General features: G+C 41.0%; 1 protein-coding gene across 1 annotated transcript; it reads right to left on the reverse strand.

The window, feature by feature from the left end:
• Nucleotides 1-528: 528 nt before the first annotated feature.
• On the reverse strand, nt 529-23845 carry C6 (complement C6). Its single transcript, XM_085326259.1, has 17 exons — nt 23688-23845; nt 22732-22888; nt 20223-20367; nt 19558-19699; nt 18595-18733; nt 17171-17371; nt 15095-15335; nt 13134-13256; nt 11954-12120; nt 11176-11401; nt 7993-8164; nt 6715-6826; nt 6190-6322; nt 5009-5200; nt 4381-4471; nt 2715-2956; nt 529-773 (listed from the first exon to the last, which is right to left on the reverse strand). The coding sequence occupies exons 1-17, from the start codon at nt 23843-23845 to the stop codon at nt 592-594; spliced, it is 2823 nt and encodes a 940-aa protein (XP_085182385.1). The 3' UTR covers nt 529-591.
• Nucleotides 23846-26068: the final 2223 nt, after the last annotated feature.

A 26068-nucleotide genomic window follows, 5' to 3' on the forward strand; every position in this document is an offset into this window, starting at 1 on the left:
TCAAACAGTTCCCCCGTTCAGTTACTCTGATTAACAGCCTCACGGTTTTGAAGGCCTCACTCGTGATGAGATACATTTGCGGTTGGCAGGACTGCGTACCACTCCCTGAATTTGCACCACGAGCGCCCGTGCAAGTCGCTGCCTTTGTGGCCGTGTGCCCGATCTTCCTACCTGGGTGCTACACCGGGAGCGCAGCCCGCGAGGCGCCRAGGGCACAGAGCAGTCGGAAGCAAAGGGACGGAGCAGCAAATGACTGAGCAAAGAAAGAGTTTCATCCAGCGCCAGGGGAAACCAGACGCGGAGCTCTCCTTCCTCTCCCTCCTCCTCCCTCTGCACAYGCTCCCACCGCCTGTAACTCTGCAATCTCCATACCCCACACCAGCTCATTTTCAAGAAAAAAAAAAAAAGGAAAAAAAAAAGAAAAAAAAAAAAAGGCCCATTCCCACCCTCCTGCCAGAAATCCAGTAAGTTAGCTCAGTTTTTTTCCACCCGTTGTTTTTGGCCCATTTGTGCTTCCACTGAGTCTTCACCAGGGTCCGTCAGCCTGCGCGCAGCGGGAAGACCAGGGTGGCTGCAACATGAGCTGCTGGGTTACCCCAGGCAGCTCCCCACATGCAGCACCTCCATTTTCACGCCAGCACACTTCATGGCTGCTAGCGTGCAGTAACTGACCGTCTTCTTCCTCCCGGTTGACACTATTTGGATGCAGTGAAGCTGGCTGTCTTCTTTGGGGCACTGGTAAGGCAGCAGGCAGTAGCACTGGGTCTGTGTCTCTGAAAGAACGTGTTGAGGTCTTAGCTGCAAACACCATGACTAAACACATGTATTTATAGTTTGACAACATTTCAAAAATCAACAGGAAAAAATGCCATTGCAGGTTCATGATACATTAGAGACCCTAGTGTGCACACAAAGATATCAGGGTATTAGAAACACAGGCAAAAAAAAAAGCTTTAAATATCAGTTTTTGCAGCACTGGCCCATACAAGAACAGAAATGAAATTTTTTTTTTCTCTCTTTTTTTTTCTTTTTTTTTTTTTTTTTTTTTAATCTGCTAGCTTTCCCTGACCTTTCCTCTAAACAAAAAATTATTAACTTGACTTTCTGTTCCCAATTATCCTTACACACAATGTTGCTGTGAAATGGAGTCCTAAGGTCAGTATTGTGTCAGGTTCTATTATCATTAAAGCCCCTTTTATGAATGCTAAGCTACCTGCTGCTGGCCTTGGTAAAGCTCCRTACTGCCTGTTATTTCATTACCCATTTCTGATCTAATCAGATTCTGACTTTTTAGATTCTTTCCCAGAAATTTCCTAGGCAGGAAACTAAGTTTCTGCCTTCCCTTTCTTAAAGCATGTGAAAAGTGTGTTTTTTCCATCAGCTTAGCTGCTTTCACATGGTACTGCAGTATATTCTACCCCTGTGTTAATACCAGCTACTCATTCTCAGAAATGCCAAAACTTCCATTTGCTAAACGTTTATGCTTACAAGTGGGAAATGGGACTTTTGTGAAGGTAAGAGGAAAGTTCAGTTCAAACCTCATGAGTCCCAGAGTGAAATCTTATTTTATTTAATTTTACTCTTGCTTGTGTTCTCACTTTTGCTTGCTGAGCGAGACTCCTGTGAGCCTTTTACAGAAGAACACGGAAGAGCTGGCACAGGATCCAGCTTCAAGCCACCTCCGCAGTGGGAACACACCTAGGCTGCCTTAGGGCTCTGGAGTAAATAAGCCCAAGTCCTTCATAAATTATTATCAACTTCTAAAAGCTCCTGCACGCCGTGTTGCCTGAGGTCTTGGCTTCTTCTTCAGCCCCATGCAGGAGCAGTACCTCGTGTGATGGCTTTACAGCCATTGACTYCAAATCTAATACTGCACAAAGCATCCTAACTCTGCAAAATCAWGTTTTACAATTGCTGCACATCACTAGTGCCCTTTTATTTGTCATAAACAGGCAAGTTATGATAAGGATCATATTCATCTCTGGAAGTAGAGGAACAAGTACAGCTGCCACTCAGCCTTTTCCTGGCAAGCACGTGATCGGTGCCGAGCCAGCCAGCACCTCGTACATTTACGGGAAAACCCGCTGCTCTTATCAGCTATTTACACAGTAAACAGCCGAGTTGCACAACAGTGTTTATAACATAATCCTCTCAGAGATTTCACCAAACAGCTTAGTTCATTAAAACTCTTAATGAACACAGGTTTCACATGTGGGTATTTGCAAAATTTACCATTAAAATCCCATTAAGCTTGATGGCCCCTGTCTTGCTTTTTAAATAGTACCATGATTTAATTTCATAATTTAATTATATGCTATTGAGGGTGTGAGCCAGATTAACTCCTGAAGTACAAAATATCCTCACAAGGAATAGGACATAACATTGTGGAGTAGGCTTYTGTGGTTGAAGATTTAAATATTAATTCTCCTAAAATTTTAAGTTCCCTTAATCTTCAAGGTCCTTTTGTGCCTTGACTACTAACGAGTGGCAGCTCTATACCACTTCTGCCTAAGGGGGACGGCACATATGTGCGTGCAACGCACGGTAGGATGGACAAAGGACTGACCACACTTCCATACTCTTCTCAACACAAACTGCTCAGAGGATATAGACCAAAAAGCCTGTAAACCCCATTCTTAGAGCAATGAAGCAGCCAGTATGTTCTATTTTCAGTGCCTAAACCCTGGATCCATCACCCCAGTCAGAAGCCATACCTGCACAGTTTTCCCAGTCATAGCAGGTGTCATAGCCACATGGCACTTTCTTCAGGCTATTTGTAGAGAGCTTTGCCCTTTCAATAGCCCAGTCTTGATTGGTATCACTACGGCAAGGGCCAGCATGCAAGAAATGAAACGACTGCTCTCGGAGGCAATTTTCAGCTAAGTACTCACAGCTGGGCTTTGTCATGGTCTGCTCTGAAGCAGCATGTAGCACACAGATGTCTTCCGAGTAGTGGCTGCCCCAGGAAAAAAAAAAAAAAAAAAGAAAGAAAAATTATTTTGGCAGACCATGGAGTACATCCCTGCTTCTTAACACCCTGATGGTGCAGAATGAAGAGCCGTAGCAAAACTGTGGCCAGAGTGGATATGTATCAAGAACTGAGACAGTCTCAATTACTGCAGCATCTGAGCCTTAGGAAGCCCCTGACACCTCAGCATAGTCCTCGTGAGACAAGAAAGTCTTATTCCCATCCAGCAGATGAGAAGTGAAGAGCATGCCTACAAGGAAAATGGAAGGTGAGCTCCCTGCATGCTGTTACCTCCAGAAAGCTTAGTGAACTAACACAGCCCCTGGGGGTGGTTTAGCTGAGTTAATGCAGCACTGCTGACATTAATGTAAGTATGCCTCAGAGGCATAATTAATTTGGGATCAGCRGCAGGCAAACACAACTAAGCTGCTTGTAGTTCCTTTCTGTATTACTCCTGGTTCCCGAGTGGATTCGCTCTCTCCATGTGCAGGCATTTCCAAATGGTATCACATTGTGGAGCTCAATCATTCTCCAGAGRGAAGGAGCAATACCAGTTCACCTAGGATAGGCCTCTAAGGGTTAAGCTTGCAGCCACAGTCAAACCCCCACCAGTTAGCGTCGGATTCAACCCATGTATTTGTGACAATGTCTGTCACGCTTTAAGTGTGTTCTCTCTCTGCTCGAGGCATCTGTGCTCCCACAAGAGCCCTTATGCAGGGGCTCACATGAGTGAGATGAACCCCATGCCGAGGGACTGCCTGTGGTCACACAGGAGCCCTGTGGTGGGACATGCGTTGGTCTCAGCTCTACGGCAGTCTAGCCGGTATTTGGTCTGTGCTCATCTTTCCAATCCCAAGCACTAGGACAACACTCAGACTTGCACCACACCTCCGTCCTTGCCAGCCATTTACTAAAAACCTCTAGGAGTAGAGGAATGCTCTGTTTACTGAAAGGCTCAAAAGTGAGGTCATATCCCATGAAGAGACAGYATGTCCAAGTCTTACGTACTTTTATATGCCCTGGAGACCAAAACATASACATGTGTTTTGGAGCATATTCACCTGAAAAGGGGTGGTTTCAAACACATGGAGCAGAAGTGATGACAGCAAAAGTTAAGAAACTAGAGGAAAAAGGGAGGAAAAGGAAGAGTAGGCATCTCCAGTAGCAGATGGAGATGTAGATTAGAAAGGTGTTGTGATGTGCTGTTTGGTTAATGTCATTGTTCATAGGCTATAAATGGAGCTGTAATTTTGATATAATGGCATTGCTGGCTAATATCTGAACATACACCAATAATCCTGAAGTTGTTGTCACTTCTGTTACTCTTCCTGTTTTGTGTTTGCAATGGACTAACAGTCCACCACCAGAGAAACCATGACTTATCTTTTTTCTAGTGAAAGTATTTCACTTACCCACAGTCTTCTTCTGGAGACATACAAACACACTGAGACCCAACCTGTTTTTGTCCTGGATTACAAATACCTCTAGTCTTAGTTTGCATATCTGGAAAAAAAAAAAAAGTTACTAGAATAAGTAACAAATTGAGCACAATTATCTTAGTCTTCTGCTGTAAAACCTAAAATTGATTAATTTCAATTTATCACAATTTTCTGCCTTCAAAAGCTCCTGTGGCTGGGATTCCACAAGGATGTATGAGTCTACAAAAGTTACTGGAAAAGCCTGTACAAGCTTCAACTATATGTTTCAAGTTTCAACTATATGCATTATCCTACTTCGCTTTCRTAAAGCCTTGTTAATAGAACCTTTTTTTAAAAAAAAATGCAGTTTCACAACTTTGTAGTTAACATATTATACAGTACAACTTACCCCCCCAAATATGAACTTAATGCAGAAGTTTGTGGCTGAATTTATATAGCACTGTGGTAGGCATAGAGTAAAACCAAAATTAATAATCACTTGCTACATGTCTTAAAATCAAATCATCTGCTCCTAGTTCTACCTAGCTACAGTAAACACATCACAGCTGTGTTGTGGGTCCCAGCAATAGAAAAACAATAATATACCTGCAGAAATACTAACCTTTTTCACATGTAATAGATCTYGAAACAGATGGTGTCCAGGACAGGTCTTTCCCACAAGTATACTCTGTTTGACCAGTGACTATATACCCAGCTTGGCAGCTTAGCTTAATAGTTTCACCAATATCATACTGTTGTTTAAACGGAGAAATAGTGACACTGTAAGAGGTTGGTGGCCTGAGGCATCCTGAAGCTGTAATAAGTAAGGAAAAATAAGATTGTTGTCATTTTCATGGTGCAAGAATATTTACAGCAAGTTGTAGTGTTTCAGCTGAAGACCCATATAGTCACAATAACACTGAACACTTCTGACTGACATTTAAAACTAAAATATTTATCATAATTAAATCTAGAAATTGCAATATCCTGTCAATAGTTCTATAAAATATGTTTCTATCAATAACTAAATTACTTGTTTCTAATGTGTGATAGTATGAGTAATTTAATTTTACAGTATGTTGAAATTAAGACTGACATTCACAACACTGTTTTTGTAAGTGAAGCTGTAAGACAATTAAGTGAATGGCAATAGAAAGCTCAAACACATTCAAGAAGAAATTCACGATAAAATGAATATTAAGTCAATACAACTACATTGTGTTCTAGTAAACCATTGGAGTCTCTCCTGTTAGTAAACCCTGATCAGTTCTGGTCCTTAATTTTCATTGGACTGCAAATGCATCAGGGCATTAATCTGTTCTGTAGACTTTCAAGACAATCCAGGGAGATTAGAGATGAACCTTCCATCTAATATAAAATGTGGGAGTCAAGCTCCTCTAAGGATGCTTTCTTCAGGCTGTCATCAACTTAAAGATTATCTTGATAAGTCTGGAGACAGAAGATGAATCTTTCTGTTGAAGATATTGAAAACTAAACTGGAGAAGACCTGATAAAATCCATCTCAGGGTTTTCTAAAGCATTGGACATTACAATATCCTTACAGAGAATGTAATAACTATCCTTACAGAGTATGTAATAACTACACTCCTGAAAGAGGAAAAATCTAGTCACTCAGTAGGTTTTTGTCATCTCTAATGTAAATGTATGAGATGCCCTCTTAAAACGCTATCTCTTCAGATACCACTATATGTTCTTTTATTAAAGCATATATTATAGTCTGTTTTGTTTATTTTTATTCCTCTTCTGTTTTGTTGCAAGCCAAACTAGTTCTCTGTTTCTTACGTTCACATTCAACATGCTGCTGTGTCCAGGTTTGATCTGGTAGACACCTAAGGAACTGATAGCCACTGAGGACATGACCAGTCATGCAGGCAATTTCAGCTTCCTCCCCCACAGCATACTGGTTCTTTTCATTCTACAGAAAAAATTACATCTATAGTAACTGAAAATCACATTCAGAATGATTTTAAAGAAAACAAATGGAGATGGTGAAAAATAAAATGTCAATTAATCAGCCAAGTGAAAAATTTAATGCAATATTATCTTAGATTCAAAGATCAATTATTATTGAAGGCTAACAYGAAACATGGGTTTCTAATTATCTAGCAAAATATTTCTACTTAACAGATGGATGTGGTCTTTTGCAAGTAGTATTACGCTTTCAATATCAGGTGAAATCAGCAGAAGTAAATATTTGTGTATGTGACTTATTTCTGTATACCTAGCAAAAAGGTTGTAAAAATTGCCAACTCTGCAACTCTCCCACACTCCTTCCTTTCATATCACTCACCCACTTTTCAAGCTCACCCTGATAAAGCCATTTTCTGGTGGCTCTGGCCTGGAGCATCCAGACTCAGGTTCACCAATCAGGATATCATCTTCTCTCCTTGCTTCGTCATCATTTATACAAGGAGCCCCTCTGAAAAGTAATTTTCTGGTAAGGATGCATGTTAAACAGTGGCATCAAACTTGGACAAGGAAAGAAGTTCAGAAGCTTTACAATGAAAACAATGAAAATACTTTATCCACTCCAGAAAGCGGCTAAAATACCCCAAAGCAACAACACTCTTGATTCTATTAAGTAAGGGATGATGGAAAAGGTCAGGAGTGTTGAAGGGAAGGAGACTAGAAGAGGGCTAGAAAAGTGATAGATATAGAATCATAATTTTTATTCACATAACTTATGAAGAATTTTATATCAAGTTAGAAAAAAAAAGAGGTGAAGAACTGCAGATAGAGAGACTGTCTAAGGGATAACAGTGTCTAAGTACTTAGACCAGTACTGAGGGTCGACATGATTTGGCTGAGTTTTAGGGAGCGCAGTCAAAACTCTACTGTTGCTGTCAAGCAACGGTTAAAGAAGGCTGATTTCTGTGAATGTGGAGCTGTATAGCCTGCAGCATCTAATTAAGAAAGAAGAAAACAGGGGACCAGAATCCACTGTTTTTCAAATGCTCTCAAAATGAATCTCCCCAGGTCATTACGGAGGAGATGAAAATTCTGCCTTACCAGCTTCTGCTCTTGGTTCTAACAGAAAAACTGAACCTGTACAAAGATGTGCTCTTGAAGACACAAGAAACTGAGCCCAGATTTGGATTGGAGTTATGGTTTCAGCTTGAAGTCATAAGACATTGGTACACATCTACTCAAATCACAGCTACTCAAAGTAGAAATATGAAAACTGGGTAGTTTCAGTAGAAATCTCTCCAAGGCTTTGAATTCAAACCTAAATCTCAAAGAGAAGAGGACATGACATTAAACCCTGCAGCTCAAAAAAAGGGAATTGTAAAATCTCATGAAGCAGGCAAGTTTTCTACAGCTTCAGATAGGAAGCCATGAGAAGCAGAGTAAAATATCTGTAGACATATATCAGAATAGAATTCATTATATATTTTCTAGGAATAAGAAAAAACAAACTTGAATTAAATTTCAAAGAATTTCAGAAATTTCCTTCTCTCAGCCCCCACTACAAGATTTCTGACAGGAGAGCTGCCTGTTATTTCTCCTTGATAGTCACRAAGCCTCTCTGGAGGTCTCTACCTGTACCCCACAACCACAGAGATCTTTCATCTACTGTCTTCTTACCTGTCTGCGAACACAGAGACATAACAGTCCTCCTCCTCTTCCTCTTCACCCTCACAGGGCTTCCCTCCGTTCATCGGGGCAGGGTTATTACATCTTCGAGTCCTTTTTTTCTTGAAGGAAGCATCACATGAACTCCATTCAGACCAGCAGCCCCAGCGGCCATCTACAGCAACTGAAAGACATAAAAGAAACTCATCTTTTAATGTGTCTGCAGCATTCATTGTACTGCTCTTGGTCCATATACAACAGCATGAATGGGAAATACAATTTTAAATCCTCTGAAAAATGTTAACTGTTAAGGGAATAGATTGTATCCAGAGTGTACTGTTTTTCAAAGAGATGGACAGCCAAATTCAGACTACTTTAGTAGAGCCTGAATATACCTTCCTTTCCTGTTTCAGTTGAAAGTCACACTGAAAATCAGAAGCAGCCTATTTTCTACTTTTATTGCAGGCATAGATGTTCTCAGTTTTCATGATGCTGTCAGCCGTTTTTGATCACTTACAAAGCACTGTGCTATTAAATTAAATCTTGGAGCTCTAACAGTAAGTCTAAAARTGCAAATCTACTCCCTGTGCAAACTAAAACAAAACACCACTGTCTGTTTTACTACCTCTGGGGTATTTTGTCTGTGTCACTATGAAGCATTATATACAMGTTTTTATTTACACAATGTTTCTCCTGCGCACACAATACACYTTTTGCACTCATCTATTTTTATATCTTCACTTATTTCTTTCAAAATATTTCTTTATCAGCCAGACAATGTGGCCTTTATTTGCCTGAATCATTTTCCCTTCCTTCCCCTTTCTGATCTGCTATTTTCCCTATGTGTTGTATTGCTGCCCATTTCATTCAAAAAACCTGCAGTTGCAATTGCATGCAAATGTTCTTTAAATGCTGATTGCATGTCCCCTCTCCTTAAGGCATACTAAACTGAGTTCATCTTCCACCTCAAAATCAACAATTTTTATATYCGTTAGCCATTTTGTCTTGCCAGAATAGTCCACAGTGAAAACTAGATCATGGGTTTCTTTTAATTTTGACCACAATTATCTTTGATCTCAATTTCATCCTCATTAATTTCTSTCTTTTCTAGCCAAGGAGTCTTTTATTTTGTCTTATGATTTATTTTACAAGCCAAGACTACTCAGTTTGATTTCTTCTTAATTCTGCCTTTATGCTTTCTGACCACCACCTCTGGATAAGAAGTGTCATGTGTTTACTAAGGGTAGGCCAGACATATCTTTGATCACCAAAATTGCCAGGGGCTATTCTGTAAAATATATGACATGGTTATAACRTGAGTGTTTTGGAAGAGCATACTAAGAGCATAAAGTTGCCATACTAGGTTAGATAAAGAGTATATCCATTCTGCCATTGAAAATGACCATAAGGACAGCTASGGAGGGTTCTAGGAACGGGTAGGGCATGCAGCAACACTTCCCGAGAGCCTTACAGAATTCCAACAACCRAGGCCAGGGACTTCCTGGACCCCAACTAGTGACCTAGTTTTTAATAGTCCTCGAAGGATTTCACTTTTGACCTGTCCATTTGACCCTTGAGACCATGCACACCTTCAATACGCACAAAATTCCATAGTGAGGAATTCCACAACACAAGGACACTGTGTGGAGGACCATGTCTCCTCATCTGTTTTGGACTTGCCACTTTCAGCTTTGTGTCCTTACACTGTGAGAGCTGCTGAAAAATAAACCTGCTCTCCAGTCCTGGTTTTAGACAGCTTCGTCGTGTTACTAGTTTTTAAGTGAGAAGAGTTCTAGTTTAAATATAGGGCCATAAAACTAGTTTTATGTGAAAGAAGACTAGGATTAGTGAAAACATAATGAAGAAGGTGTTTGTTAAAAGGAGGATTAAAACTGGCTGTGCTTAAAGGGATTTATCATGATGTGGGTTAGTTATTAATCAGCATCACAGGAACTAAAAAAAAAAAAAATGAATAAAGTCACCTGGTAATTATATATGAAAAATGAGAAAATGTTATCCTGCCCAAGTTGAAAGCAAATAAATTCCTTTTGCTATATTAAACCAAGAACAGCCTTACTCTTGGAGCTCCGTAGGGCTGTGACCCATTCCATCTGCACCCTGCCAGCTGCCCACCCCTGGGGCCAGCTGCCTGCACCCCAGGGACCTGCAGCCCTGCTTTGGTGCAGCCTGCCCATGTAACCCTGGTGCAGAGCTCAAGCAAACAGCCAAGCTGTGAGAAAGCGCTGCGAGAAAGCCAGTAGAGCAGAATGGCACAAGGTGGCAGGTAAAATTACAGAGAAGAGCAGGTTTGCTGATCAGAGTTRTTAGCAGCTCAAGGGTTTAAGGAAGGAAAAAAACACCCCAAACCAACACGGATAGGTATAAAATCCTGAGGGGGGGGGGGTAAACAGGGTTAGAATATTAAGTCAGCAACATCAAGGACCTGTCCCTAGGAGCAGCTGAGGCCAGCTCTTGCACACCAGGCTGATGCTGCCTGGCCAGGAAAGATTTCCTGGGGATCTTAGAGAAAATGGACAAACTAATGCTTATCCTAATATCTGGCTAAATCCCAGTTATCTACTGTACGTATTAGCCCATAAATAACAGCTTTTGAGTTGCTCATATGCTGCTTTTGGAGTCTGAGTACCATGCAAGCTGGATGAACAGAGTGACCTAAAAGGAGCAGTGATGAGCTGTGTTTTAGGACTAACCTTTTATTTAACATTTTCAGAAAAAGTCTCAGCTCCAGAAATAAGAGCTTGGTATCAGAGTCTGCCAATGACTCAGTTTGGAAAATTGAGATACCACCATGGAATAGCTAATGAAATAGAGACCTGGTGCAATAGAAATGAGTTGGAGCTCAACAACTCAAAATGCAGGACTAAGCACTGCTACATTAAGAATAATATTTTTTGAAACATATTGSAAAATTATGATTTGAAAATAACATGTCAGGTAAAGACTTTGGTATTAGTTAATTACTGGAAACATTTGTATAGGATCATAATCATTGTTTTGCTATTTATTGAAGCTTCAGACTTTCGTTCTGGAGAAAAACAGAATTTAATTTTCAAGTGCTCTACAAAAGCAACACTTCTCAGCTTTTCCACCGCATCGGAGTTCATGACGCCAGCCCACCGCGCGGTCTGCATCYGAGGGCCCGTGTTTACACCACGGGAGCGTGACCCCGCATACCTGACTTGTAGTCTGGAGCCCGCTTCTCGCAGTGGTCCCCGTAGGTGCCGGCCTGGCACAGGCAGAGGCACTCCGTCCCGGACAGCACGGGCCTGCCGTTGTTGGGGCACGGGGCGCACTGGCAGGGGTCAAACCTGCCCGCGTATTCCCTCAGGGCTCTCCGGAGGTTGTGACGCCTGGTCGCTGCACATGGCACGTTCTTCACCAGATCCACGATGGGCGACGCCTGAAAGGCAGSCAGCCAGGAAAGGACTACTCAGGTGCAGCAGCTGCGAGACAGTGACTGCTAGGTCAATTTTGAAGGCACCAGAATGCACACATGAAGCTGTACCATAAATGAGCCAGGMACATTGCTGTGTAAGAAGTTACATATGCTTTAAAGGAGCCTGACTCCTCCAAATATCCAGATTATCTCATTTATATTATTTCCTCTGCTTAGGGCTCAGCAAGCCAGTCGCAAAACCTCATCAAGTGGATATTGCATCTAAAAATTCAGGACACCATGCAGGGGATGCTTACGCTCAGCCACTGCATGTGTGAGGACACTCACACACTGCCTTCAACATACGCAAACCTTGTGCGGCTTTATAAGCTGAGACAMACAAAATGTAGTTCTAAAATATTCTGTGTATTGTTTTTATTGTGCCTGCACATTTGCAATTATCAGCACATTCAGCACCATCTTGATTTAAAAGATAGAAACCATCCAAAGAGTGCTCTAGAGAACAGCTAGTTGTTGAGTGCTCTACCATCACGATATTTTTTGCTCCTATCCTACCTCAAAGTCAACCACCACAGGGTTGTCCTTTGTTGATTCCAGCCAGTTTGTGAAGATGGTGTGTTCTGGAAAAGCTCCCTTTTTCTCCCAGGCAAGAGCTGCAGCATATTCTGAGCTTCCACCTTTTACCAGAGATACCGATCGTTCGGCTGACTCCAGAATGGAACCTGGTAGAGGATTTCATTGAAGAATTATCACATAGATAAAGGCCTCCACAGACGGTGGATTTAACAGAATTAAAAAAAAGAGGGGGGGGAGGAAGAGAGGGAGAGATAATTTAAAAGAATACATTAAGCTTAATTTTATGAAATTAGGTTCCATTCTGCAGAAGCTAAAGTCAAAAAAAAAATCCCCGCTGTTATATTTAGCAGTCTGTCACAGTCTTCCAAAGAAAAGCGCGTAACACCTCAGCCACAGAGACGTTCAGATCTACGCGACAGACTTGTGGAAGGTGCAAGGTATACAGACTCCACTAGAAGGATGCTCTGCAAAACAGGAGCATTAGTCCCTGCATGAATAACTGGAATTGATTATAAGATGAGGGTGAAACATGGCACAAGTGATCAAATCCCTGTTTTTGTTGATGCAGAATACATGACTCCTGCTATTCCTGGAGAAAATGAGCCTCCTGCAGCTACTGAAACACGTTCTTGGCATTGCCAGGGTGCCTGCTGCACCTCGGTTTCTGCTTGGCCCAGTGAAGGGGGGAAGGGAAGGGCAGGGCTGCGTTATTGCTGCCAGACCCCCACTAGCCCCGCACTGTCCTCAGTGAGGACGCGGACGTGGTCAGCATTGCATGCTGCAGGCTGCACCCGTTTCCCACTTCCAGCATAGGCTGCCCCGGAGCAGAGACTGAGGGAGAYGTTTGTCAGATCCACAGCTGCCACAGCACCGCTATGGATCCCCTCAAACTGCGGGATCTCCCTCAGACACTTGGTCCCCTCCTGATGGCACTCCAGAGCAGAAAAAAAGCACTCCCAGATCATAACTTCTTTTCCAAGGGAGAAGATGTTTCTGACTCTTGCTTCAGAGAGAGGTACTGAAATATCGGCTCCCCAGAAATTGGTGGAAGCTGCGCTTTTACTTCAGCAGAACTAGGATTTTACCCTGAGCACCTAGCTGAGGGAATAGTATCTCAGAGTAAATGACAGCGCGTGGGCTTCATTCTTGTCACGGTCACCTTCGTGTTTCACAGTCATTCTGTTTGTGGTGCAGCTGGTACTGACTTTCTTTCTCTTTACGAAAAAGATACGCCTAGTGGTTTCTGTGCGGACACACTCTGTTGATTCATCCACCGTCAGACCTAGAAATACCACAAAGCAACAGCTGAATCACTMTAAACTTGTTACGTGATAGTTCCACGCTCTCAGGCACCCCACAGCAACACAAGCCGTTGCAGGTCTCACTGCACCTCAGTTYCTTTCAGACCTCTGTGCCAAGCTGAAGCTTCTCGCTCTCCCCTCTTCCCTCTACCARCCCCCTCTTTTACACCTCATCCTGATCCAATTGGCTCTACCCATGTCTAACTTCTCCCAGATTTCTCCCTCATATTCCTGCCGGGGTATTTCTTCCATGCCATTTCTCTGCTGGTGTCTAACGCCCCATCCTGTCACCAGCGCCCCATGGAACAGTCCTTGTCCTTCAGTCTAACCACACAGGTCAGCAGTGGTGGGAATAGCAAACTGTGCCATGCCCTGCAGCAAGCGGCTTGGAAAGAGGCTGCTCCTCCCATGGTGATAAGACAAATTTTAGTATATCACCTTTTTAAAAATATATGTATACCTACCTTAAAAAACCCTAATATGATGTATGTATACACTAATGCTAAATGTGTATGTGTGTGTGTGTATATACGCACACACATGTATTAAAAGTGTGTACACATGTTTCTATCAGTTTTTAGTGAGTCATTCCTGCAGCATTGCCATCAGCTGGCCTAAGAGGAGACTTCACTGCTGCAGGCTTGCACTTCCTAACATACAAACAGCATTAAACAGGGTTATGCTTACCAGTCCCTTCACGTACCCTCTCGTACCCATGCAAGTTACAGTGGTAGCATTAAGAATCACTGCTTTTTAACCTCAGATTTCCACTTTTGTAGTATTCACTTTTCGACAGTCTGSCTATCATGAGATTGGAGTCATTTCTAACTACACCAACAGCTTTAATGACTGTAGCCRAGAAGGTCCCACTTAAACTGAGCTGGAGCATCTGCCCTATGAGGAACGGCTGCGAGAGCTGGGCCTCTTCAGCCTGGGGAAGGGAAGACTGCGAGGGGATCTTATCAATGTGTACAAGTACCTGAAGGGAGGGTGTCAAGGGGATAGGGCTGAGTTCTTTTCAGTTGTCCCGTGTGACAGGACAAGAGGCAATGGGCAGAAATTGAAGCACAGGCAGTTCCGCCTGAATGTGAGGGGGAATTTCTTCCCTGTGAGAGTGACAGAGCCCTGGCACAGGTTGCCCAGAGAGGTTGTAGAGTCTCCTTCTCTGGGGATCTTCAAGGCCTGCCTGGATGCAACCCTGTCTAACATGCTCTAGGTGACCCTGCTGAGCAGGGAGGTTGGACTAGATGATCTCCAGAGGTCCCTTCCAACCTTACTGATTCTATGATACCTCTCATCAGGCTTCAGTCCTACAGTGGAGTCTGTTTGACTGGAATATCTTTTCCAGTTGGCACTCAGTCTTGGTATGAAGATATTAGGAAGTGTCCCTGAGCAYTGGAGTACATTTGTGTACTCTGGAGTACATTTGCTTCTTCCTTGGCACTTCCCCTACTCTCCCAGCTCCATCCTACCCCCTGACCAGTTGCTCCTTCTTGCTCTCCCGAGTCTCAGCCAGCCTCCACCCCAAAATCCCAAGGTTATACTACCCCTTCCTGGGCAGCAGGGCACAGACAACAGGTCTGGAGATGTTTGTTCTCCTGGACCACTTCCCCCACCCCTCCAGCAAGGCATGTACCCATGCAAGTTACAGTGGTAGCATTTAAAATGCCTTTTTTTTTTTTTTTTTTTTTTTTTTTAATGTTAACTTGGAAAACTTACTGTGTGCTGTAAGGCCTGACAATAAACAGTGATTTTGTCTTAATAAAACCATAGGAAAAGGTGGTAAGTGAATCCTGACTTCTTGCTAAAGGTTACATACCTGAGTTTTTCAGCTCCTCTGAGCTGTACTGGTAAAGAATGTCATAGGAACCACCCAGCTTCCCTGAGGTGTAATAATGAGTGCCAAAATCATCAAATATTCTGCTGTATAAAGCATAGTTGTACTCCAGGGGCAGGTGATTAAGTGCTTTTAGAAAGACGTCTGAGAGCTGTAGATTTGACTGTTTCATTTTGAAGTTTGCAACAGAAATAACTTTATGGACTCTAATAAAGTTGGAATTCTGGAAATTAAAAGAGAGAATGAGCACTTTCATAAGTAATTAATTGTAAAAAGCAGGGAGGCTGAGAGTATGATTTGAGCCATATTGCAAGTAAATAATCCTGTGTATCATGCTGCTTTAACCATGAGTAAACCTGCACAAACTAGCCCTTGAGTTTACAAGAGCCCCATAGGATAACACTCCATTACTATGTGGGAGTATATAGGAAAAATTAAGACTGTAAGCACTAAACAAAGCAAAACAATTCCTACCATAAGAAATACAGCAGCAATAAGACAAGAAGCCAGGAGGAAAGGGTTCAGCATACAAGTATAGTCATCAGTATGCTGTTTACAACCAATCCTATGAGTTRAGAGTTTGGCTGCTAGTTCACTGTGTCACAATTTATCAGTATACTGAAACAACCACTGCAGGAAGAAAGATCTCATTCAGTTTGTGTATCAGGCTTTTAACAGGCAAGGTTTTGGGAAGGACACGAAGTAAAAAAAGCAAAGTAGTAAGGTTCAGAAACCGGAAACATCTCTYACATTTAGAAAAATCTCATGTTTTMGACAGCCGGCTCTACTCTGCTTGCATCTTCTAAGCCAAGTGGGCTTGGAGACAAGGATGTACCTAGAYAGGAGGACCACTACGGAAGGATTTTAATCTAGGTCACCTGCCTACTAAGTTATTGGCTAATTACCATGCATTTCTGGGATTTCATGACAACAATGCTCAAAACAAACATATATCCAAGAAACCTTCCTGATGAAAGTTTCATTGAAATGAACATTTCCATAAGTAGTTTTTGGTTGTGCTTAAGCAAACAAGAAGCCACCATTCTACTAAAAATAATTTACAAGTTCTACAAAAGAACAATTTGATCTGTGTATAAGTATCTCAACAGGAATCAAATTAAATAGATTTCCAATGGCTGGAAGTTTACTATAGATGAATTCAAACCAGAAATAATGGACCATTTAAGTCAAATTACTTCACCACCAGGAAAAGTCAGCAAGGCTTGGAGTAAAGCCTCTGTCATAGAAACCCTTAAAATTATGACYGTCATTTTTGTGAAAAATTAATTCCAATTTTATTACAGCTCCTGGGCTGCAAGTAGGCCTTAGTGTTGGTCAGTCCTATGGCCTCTGCTGTGCAGAAATGCAGACTAAATAGCTGATCCTTTACTGCCATTAAACTAAAAATATGTGAATCTTACATTCCTCAGTATTCACCCACATTAAAGGGACAGAATCTCATGAGGGGAAAGACTTTCTGTTTTCAGAAACTTTTGTTTGGATGTGTTATTTCTGAGATTATCTTTGTGATCAAGCACAACTTGGCACCTATGTGACTCCAATATTACAATGTGAAAATTGGTTAGTAAATGAAAAGTTCATGTGGTTTAATTCCTAATATACACAGATTTATATCACATGCTTGAGTGAACTTCATTTATTTTGGGAGTTGTGTTTGCCACTGTTCCTTCCACTGCACTCTTACCCATCTTCTCACTCAAAACTGAGATGGGGAAAGGACTGATTTARCTGATTCGAAAATCTCAAATCTATGTCAAACCTAAACTTTTATAAGTGGAATAATCCTATGATTTCTGTACTAAAACAGGGAAGTAAGTTACATTACAGAAGGTATATCATAAACAGGAATATGCTGTAATATCAGGAGATGAACTTCTTTATGGGTAATTCCAGTGATTTTGTAAAATGCAAATCACAAACTAGAAAAAAACCCCAAACATCTAAATTACCATGACATAATCATCAGTATCAATAGCTTTGTTCTGTGAAATGAGCAGATGGAACTGAAAGAAGAAACTGGAGRAAACATTTAGCTACCTTTTTATGTGAGGCTTCAATGGCTTTCTTGAAGGAGGAGGTTGATGTGACTTGTGTCCGTTTCTTYTTTGAGAATAAATATGGAATACCAGAACTTCTTTTTCCAGTATGACTGAATGAACTACCTCTAGCATCACTGTCACTCAGAGGAGTTAAGTCATTGTAGAAATCTGATGCTGCATCATCTTCTTCATTTATTACCTACAGATTCAGTAAAGGAAAGTGTATTTGCCCAGATAATCTGAAACAGATCAACCTATTAAGCAGTGACTTCTTGATTTTTTTTTCCTAGGAGAAACATGACTGAATATTTGAGACAGTGGTAAGCTAAGAAGTCATTCTTGACACAAAAGATGAACTTATTGGACAGGTCTGTGATTCTATTATTAGTAGGTGAGATGAATGAGAAGTAGACTTACTAAAATGCAGTTATATAAGAGGAAAAAGAGTAAATGCATCTTTCTAAARTTTTGCCACCTGAAGATTAGGAGTAATTTTTCAACACACTTTTCAAAGACTCCCAGACCTTCAGTCTATGTCACAACTACCTTTGTCATCTACACTAGGAGCGAGTCCAAGTCTCACAGCTTCCATATCGCGCAATGCATAGAACTTGGCGTTTTCTGTCCTTTCTTCCCCATTCCCCTGCTACAGGAATGAATAGATTTGATCCAAACCGAAGTCTTAGACCATACTGCCAGCGTGGGCACACATGCTGCCTGATGGACTAGGGATAGGTGGGAAAAAAGCAGGGAGTAAGTTAGTCTGATACCCTTGGCAAGCCTCAGCAGTGCTGTCACGCACAGCACAGGCACCCAGACAACTTTAGCATCAGCTCAGTGGTGACTGAAATTGGGCAAACTCCCCTTGAAGAAGTACCAGAGAAGATGACTTTATATGTTAAAAGAGAGATGAACTCCTAGAAGTATCTGACACAAACTTTTCTGCAGGCTAATATCAAGAACTAAAAATCAAACAGCTTTGGAGAGACTTGGACAAACTAAAGTTTCTTTCATTAAATATTTCTGAGCATAGCAGTTTTTGAATCTCACTGACTAAGCTTACAGGTTACAAACAAATCAATCAGTTTCCAGATAACACATTAACAAGCACTTTGTTCAGTTGCTCTTTTTAAAATCAGGCTAGAAAAACATGCAGCACTGGTGACAAATCAGCAGTGCAGATTTCATCCATTACCTGAGCCCTTTTCATGTCCTGCATCTCTTCTCTACTAATGCACTATYTGCTGCAGTGAGAGTCTGCCAGTACACATGCAGCCTGATGTCACACTCTAGCTATAGCATTCAAATTATTTTCTGAAGTCATCCTGTCCCAAAACACACATCACTGCTTAAGACTTATGCACAGAACTTGGATGGATTATGACAAGGCGTTTTCAGCTAAGAGTCACTGCTTGAGAGTACCTGAAAGCTGATAGCCTCCAAATTTGCAGGGACACGGTATAATATCCTTGTTTCATTGCGCTTCACTGTTTTGCACTGTCCTCCATTGAATGAATTGCCAAGGACTTCCCCTCGGCTCTCTCCTGCCAGAATGTGAAATCTAACAGAAAAGTAACATCCAGAGATTAAAAGATCCTCAAAACATATATGACTTGAATCATTTAGGTGGTATATAGCTKCAATGAAGATACCAACAAAGGACATGAGCATTAAGATAAAGCTACTGCTCTGAAAAAAGCTTCTGTACACGAACTCTTAATTCATACTAAATTTGCCTACAAAAAACATATCCAAGCTGTAGTAGCAAACTTCTTTTCTACTTTCCATCCTGCCCTCTAGACAATGGCAGAGATGCAACTAAAAATGGTCTAAGAAAATGACGAGCTCTTCACCCACATCATGAATGATGTTTCCACAGTGCACTGAAGTCATTCAAAAATGCAAAACCACTTGGAGCTGGCATCCCATGTTTAGGTGTTAAACTGCTGAAATTCACAGGCTGGAAGACATGGTGGTTGGTATTAAGATGTGAAAAAATTCACAGATCATGCATAATCAGACCTATTTAGAAGAACGTCCAATCTTCTGAAGTGCTTGGGCATAACTAAATCAGCAATTGCTGATATATGGTATACTTGGTGCTGTGAGAGCAGACAAGGTCCTCCAGACAGCAGTGCTCTGACAGCTTTCTATTGTATCCAATATGGCAAGCAGCACAGAAGGGAGCCCAAGCCTTGAAGATGGAGTAGGCAAGTTCAAGCCTGATTAATTGCATACTTATAATCTCTTGTTAATTCTAATTTGAGAGGTTATCCAGTTTAATTGGATACTTTTACATGCTAGTATGGGGATCATCTTATTTATGTAAGTTAGTGAAATAAAGTTTCATCATATCTATGAAAAATGCAAACAAAACTTACTTACCCACTGCCTATTAAATGCACACTTGGGATGCTCCCATACTTTCTGTTACACACTGGTTTTTTCTTCCCACAATTTCTTTCATCTGAGTTGTCCCCACAGTCATTTTCTTCATTGCATTTTAGGTTTTTTGCAATACAGCGACCTGCAGAGAAACAGCAGCAAAATTACACAAAAACTCATTAAGTCTGAATGCAAAAAAAAAAAGAAAAAGTAAAAAGTAAAAAATGAAAAGAAGTCAATCTCTTTCTTGTAAAGGTGTGAATTTGTCCAAGGAATTAATAGTAAGGCAAAATCCTGCCTTGATTGTTCAAGTAGGAAACAAATGTCTCAAATCTACTTATTTGCCTTGCTTGGAAGCTGTAATGACTTAGTTTAAGGTTTAACAAAGAGGTATGTGGTTATTTTGCATTTGGTCAGATATATTTAAACAGAAGCAAACAAGAAATTTCCACAARAGGGCTTACAAATATAATAAAAACTCTACTAACCTGCAAATTTGGACTCAGACTGAAACTCAAGTCTAGTAAACATTCTCCCTGCCCCTTTCCCTCAAGCTTGTACATGAGATATACAAGATCCAAATCACCTGACCCTCAATAAACAAATATCTTTAATCTTTTGATTATCTAATAATAGAGAAATTATGTAATGAAGACTCTCGTTACCATTTTCACACTGGAATTTATTCTTGCAGTCAACTTCCACTATGTTGCAGAGTTTAGTTGGGAAGCATGGGCGGGAATCGACCAGCGGCTCAGTACAGGCCTGACCCCCAAACTGTGATGGGCGAAGGAGTGACCGGACACGAAACTGAGGGAGAAGAAACGAAAACAGGGTTATTTTTGTATATTTTGTAGCTAAGGAGCCTTAGTGGCACCTGAGGCAGAGGCACATGCCTCAGTGCTGTTGAAGATTTGTTGGAGCCATAGCCCTGAAGGAAATCATCAGCTATTCTTGTCCTTAGGTCCTGTCATGCCATTATCCCAGGTAAGGCTGGCAGGGAACTAAAATCCAAGAGCCTCAATAGCCCTGACAGAGTACACAATTAAACTTTTGATGGTGTGGGTTGTATCACATGAAGAACCAAAAATAAAGTCTCTGTATGTTCTGTTTAAAGGGTAGAATAGGAAATGATATGAGAACAGCCTATCTGAAAATTTTCTTTATCATCATTGTTGAAGCAGAAACACTATGACAATAACATGTATTCACATGCCTAAATCAGTTGGCCTAGTTCCCACCCATGGGAGCCCTCATTTCAGGAGCACTGGGTGTCTGGACAAGACAAAAAACAGTATTCCTGAAAAATTCCACCTCTAAAGATCTGAGAGCAAAATAGAGAACTCAATCTTCCCCTCTCCTCTCCCTCTTCCCTGCATCTCAGGATCCTTCAAGCAGAGTAATGAAGCTGAAGGCTGCTAGACAAATCACTTCAGATGTTTTTCACCCTAATTCAAGGGCTTACCACTGAAATCTATCTTCACACAGCTGAACTGCTCCTTCTCCAAAAAGGACTTTTCCCCACATCAGTTTCCTTGCAGACTTCCTTCACTGTAGAYGGACCCTGAGTCAAACAATGCAGGAGGAGCTCTACTAAAATAGATACCCAGTTACACTGGTTAAGTGTGGGTGTGGAGGAGCAACATCAGACCATCTGTGAACATTTGGACTTGAGATAACATTTCCTTGTACTCCATTTGAGCTTCTTAACACAGTTAATACATTCTTTGCTCTGAGCTTCAATCTGCTCATCTCCCATTCATTAGAAGCATACTTAGTGATCTTCACATTTGTCTTGGAAGTCACATCCTCTGTTCTCATGGTTTGTAGTGTTTATAAAGATCATGAGCAGCAGTTTTAAGGGAAAACAGACTGCAGTCTATCACTTTTTGCTTGATACAACAAACATGCTGCATCAATATTTAAAGTCAATAAAAATGGAACAATGTTTTGTATACAGATGCCTAAGTAAAAATCCAGCACTTGAACAAGAGGCTATTCACTACAAAGAATTCAGTTCCTTTGAGAGCAGCTCTTGTAGTTTATTTGCTGTCTCCTGCTGCCTTTCTCCACTCTGCTCTCATCATTCTCTCCATCCCAGTTTGAGGACAGGACCCCACAGGGCAGTTAGCATATCTCATGYCTAGAACTAACAGCTTCTTCATGGACTTCTACACCATGCTGGTCTCATCCTGTGTAGGTCTATCATAAGTCTAAAGATATGATACCTAACAGATAGTCAGGCATGGATTTCTGAAACTGTGTGGGACTTTCAGAAGGAGAGCTGTAGGCTGTGTCTGCACACAGTGAAAGATGATCTCATGATCAGGCTCAAGCTGAGATCTACCAGCCACATAACCACTATAAACAACCTGTACTCCAGTCACCTGCAAACTCATATCTGCCAGGTCTTGATTTTGTTAGGTCAAATTGACTTGCACCTGCTCTTTCACCTTTCCACTCTCTGCCAGGGAAGGTATCCAGGTGGTAAAGGTTCACTGGAAATGCCCTATCAGCAGCCTCACAACTAACTCCTAATTCTGCTGTCAGTCAAAAGACACAAGGCAAGGAGGAGAAAACACCATCCAGAGACTAGATTCCCAGAAGAATTTTTTTTACAAATATTAAGCACATCTGCTTGGCTTTTGTATAGGCTACAAAGGGTAGGGAAGTGGTGTTCTGGATTTCTTCACAGTAGTCTTGCACTGATCCTGAATATCAGTGTAAAAATGTAGCCTGAACAGTCCTACCCAGTGCCAATTAGGATTTGTTATTAACTCTTTTCAATGGATGATTTGATCTTATTACTTTTCTTTAGGATGTATAAAAATGCCGTGGATTAGTCATAAAGATTCCGTGACTTTCTCCTACTTAAATAGGCATCCAAACTATGTCTTAATTTATCCTGTGTGAAAAACTCATTTATAATAATGACAGTGGCACTTTTCAAGTTCTCATAAATGGGTTTACACTACTAAATTGCTCCTTTCTGTTTTGATCTCCTTATTTTAACTTGTTCCCTCCAGCTCCTACTGTTATGATAATTTATAACCAATTTCCCTTGTTAACTTAAACTGTCATTTTGCAGACCAATTTTCATAAAGTTGAATGTCTGAAATGAAGGTAACWCTTTAGTATCATTTCTTGCATCCGTATAATAAATTTTCAACCTACTTGTTTTTTAACACATGGGTCACATTCTGACCAAGTGCCAAAGTCTCCAAGCTGACAGTTGATAGGGCATGCTTGCTGGTTACATGCACGAGATTCTTGCTTTGTACATAGCTGGTCACAGAAGTTTTGCATATAATATTCATCCATTCTTATTTCCCTAAAAAATTTAATTGAAAAAGTTACACTAGAAAGGGAGCAGAGACATTGTAGATAGATGTTTTCTAACTGTGGGTGAAGGCTAAAGGTAATGATTTGAATACAATCAAGAAACCCTCAGAGTAGTAATAGGAAACTGAAATGTTGATTGAAAGAAAAAGCCAAGTGTATCCAAAGTTTACGGAGTAAGAAACTTGATTTTGATCCATCTCATTTTGAATGGCCCAAAGGATGGCTATGGAAAGAGAGCCAAGATGGTAAGAGGGGAATTCYGGCCAATTAAGAATATACCAGTGAATCACATCTAGTTTAGTGACACTGAATATTCAGTTGACTAACTGTTGTTGAAAACTAATCCTACAGGGAGGAGCTTTCTGCAGGCTTTCCTTGACATAGCTAACACCTCCCACGGCATTGCTCTGCGCAGGGCAGACCCCCTGTAACAGGGCTCCGAGCTCCAGCCCCGCTCCACCACCATTTGCTCACATAGACTAGCTACTCAGGTGCATGTGGCTGGCAAGGCCAGTTTAGGACAAGGTTGTTCTCTCCTCACTATATGCACTGGCAGAAATAGGTTCATCTGTAGGCATTGCAATGCACTGTATATGTAACCTTGAAWTTTTTTGAATCTTATCATTAAAAAAAATTTCATCCACTAAACATTTGAATATGGCAATTTTTCTTTTTCAGTGTTATGGAAGTAATCRCTTCAGAGACAGCCGCTCCTCCCTAAAAGCAGTATTTTATCAGAAGACAATTAGAAACATCAAAATAAAAATAGAGAGGTAATTTGGCCCTACCTGTGCCTTGTCTGTATTCCATAATTGCAGGTTTGTGAACAGCTGGACCATGACCCCCACGGATAATGTTCACAGTAGCACCCCCGGCTGCTCTTAACCACCAGGCCCAGCAGGATGAAGTGCATTAAAATATTCTTGTCTATCCTGAAGATGTTCATCTACAGCAAATGAACAGGTAACACAAAAGCACACGGAACTGGCACACTCACAGTTGTGCCCATGCTATAGTAACAMGTCTGTTTTGATTTTGAAAGTCTATAAATCTGATTCACAATACAAAGTCACTAATCAATGTGTCTGGAAAGTGGCAATAATGCATGAGGTACATCAGCAATTTAACACTTTAAGGCCACTAACAGTAGCATAACAGCCATTGTGACTTCTTATTTGTCTGGAGTACTAGTCATGATCTCGTGTTATTCCCATTTAAGAAACTGCTTATAAAACTTTTTGAATATGTGACAAAGATTTGCTATTGCCCATATTGTTCTAAAGGCATAGCTAAAAATATTTTCTAGGAATAAGAATAAAAGCAGATGCCAGTTTCTTTTAAACATACAAAATAACCACAAAAACTTAAGACTGGCCAGACCTAACCTATTACATCTCAGCTGCAATTTATATACTAAAAAAAAAAAAAAAAAAAAACACCCTTCCATCAGCAGCTTGTTGTGGTTATTCTTAGTTTTGACTCCTCCATCTAAACCACAGGCTATCAATATTCAAACACATCCTCAGTCTTCTGAGGAAGCTTTATTTCATGAAGACAGAGGTTATAGACAGCCTTTGAGAAGGAATAATTCTTAGTAAACTTGAACAACATTTTCAAGACAAATCATTTATTCATTGAAAAATGYAGAAGTTATTTTTCTCAACTTGAGATCGAATTAACAGGAAATTTGACAGACTATTGTGGTAGAACRTAATCCTTTTGTTTTGCCAACCTATAATTTTAGCCTCAAAACCCCACAACCACAACTGAGGAAGAGCAAAGGGTTTTTTGCATCAGGTCAAAAAAAATTTTCCTTTCTTTAGTAAACAAACCAAACAAGTCTTTGCCTAGCTGTAGTATGGAACTTAGTGCTTTTTACACAATAATTCGTCAATGAACACACTTCTCTAAGAAGGATTTTTAAGTATAATCAGCACCGAAAGACTGGTAAAATTAATGCAGAGAAACCAACTAGCTTACCAATGAACCAAGAAGAGAACGAGTATTGGATCTTTTTCTTTACCTGGACTTCCTGGCTCCAGCGATGCCAGCTTAGAAATCATTCTATAGAATTCTCCCCATTAGTTTAATTCTTTCATTGAACACAAGCAAAAATTCTCATCTGTTAGTAAACCTCCAACCAATGAGCATCTGAAGCGTATTATTAGCCTTAAAAACGTTAAGTGCACAATAAATTGGACCTTTTAAAGAAGAAAAAAATATCACACTTACTCTTGATACCTCTATGCCTTGAAACCAACAAAGAAAAGCTGCCTTATCAGCTTACTGTAAGACTGGTGATTACAAAGTCAACTCTGTGGACTGGGGTGACCTCAGTGCAGTTTGCAGCAGCCTCTTAAAAGTCTGGGAGGTTTTGTTTGATTTAGTTATCCGTTAATGAAAAGCAGATCTGGTCTGATGACAGAAATGTTCAGAAGTATCACCAAAGAGACTTTCAGCCACAGATCTTTTCTGATGAATTGTACTGGAATGTCTCTCCATACAAATGTAGATATGGAAACATGGAAATATGTAATTCATCCAATATAGAAAGATGGAAAAAAATACCTGCATGATTGCAGGYGTCTCTGCACTGCGCAGTGGAGCTGCAGAATCACTCTGCTCTCAGTGTGAAGGCAGAAGAGTGAGACTCCTTTAAGCTGGCACGTGTTCATAATTCAGTACCGCTTGTAAAGAMCACTAGGAAACAGAACAGGAGTTAAGGCTGGGTAAAATACGTGTGTATGCTGCTCTTTCTCTTAGAGGAGAAAGCGGGGAACCCAGAGAAAGCAAAAACCCAAATAAGTTTGATGTTATTTAAAGCGCTTGCTTTTCCTGTCACTAGYATCAGCTCTGGTCCAGGAAATCTCGGTCTGAAGTGGCATTTGGCCTGCAGATGAGAGCTGCACAGTGCCCCTTCCCTGCAATGGAGATACCACCCCAAGGCAGAGGTGCAGGGATAAAAGCTAAAATGGRAAGTGTGAGAACATGCCCATGCAGAACAGACACAGCAATGAAAAGCATAGAGGAAGTAACGTCCCCTAGAAATAAACAGTCTCAAACAGAACCCAAAACACCCCCAAGCACCGTTCTCCCACCCGGTACATCCTATTCAGAGAGCAACACTGCATCAACCCCCCCTTCTCTTCAGCAGACTGACAGGAACAYG

This window comes from Rhea americana, unplaced genomic scaffold (genome assembly GCF_003343005.1).
Source record: "Rhea americana isolate MKP2758 unplaced genomic scaffold, rheAme1 scaffold_13, whole genome shotgun sequence".
In the NCBI taxonomy this organism is placed as follows: domain Eukaryota; kingdom Metazoa; phylum Chordata; class Aves; order Rheiformes; family Rheidae; genus Rhea; species Rhea americana.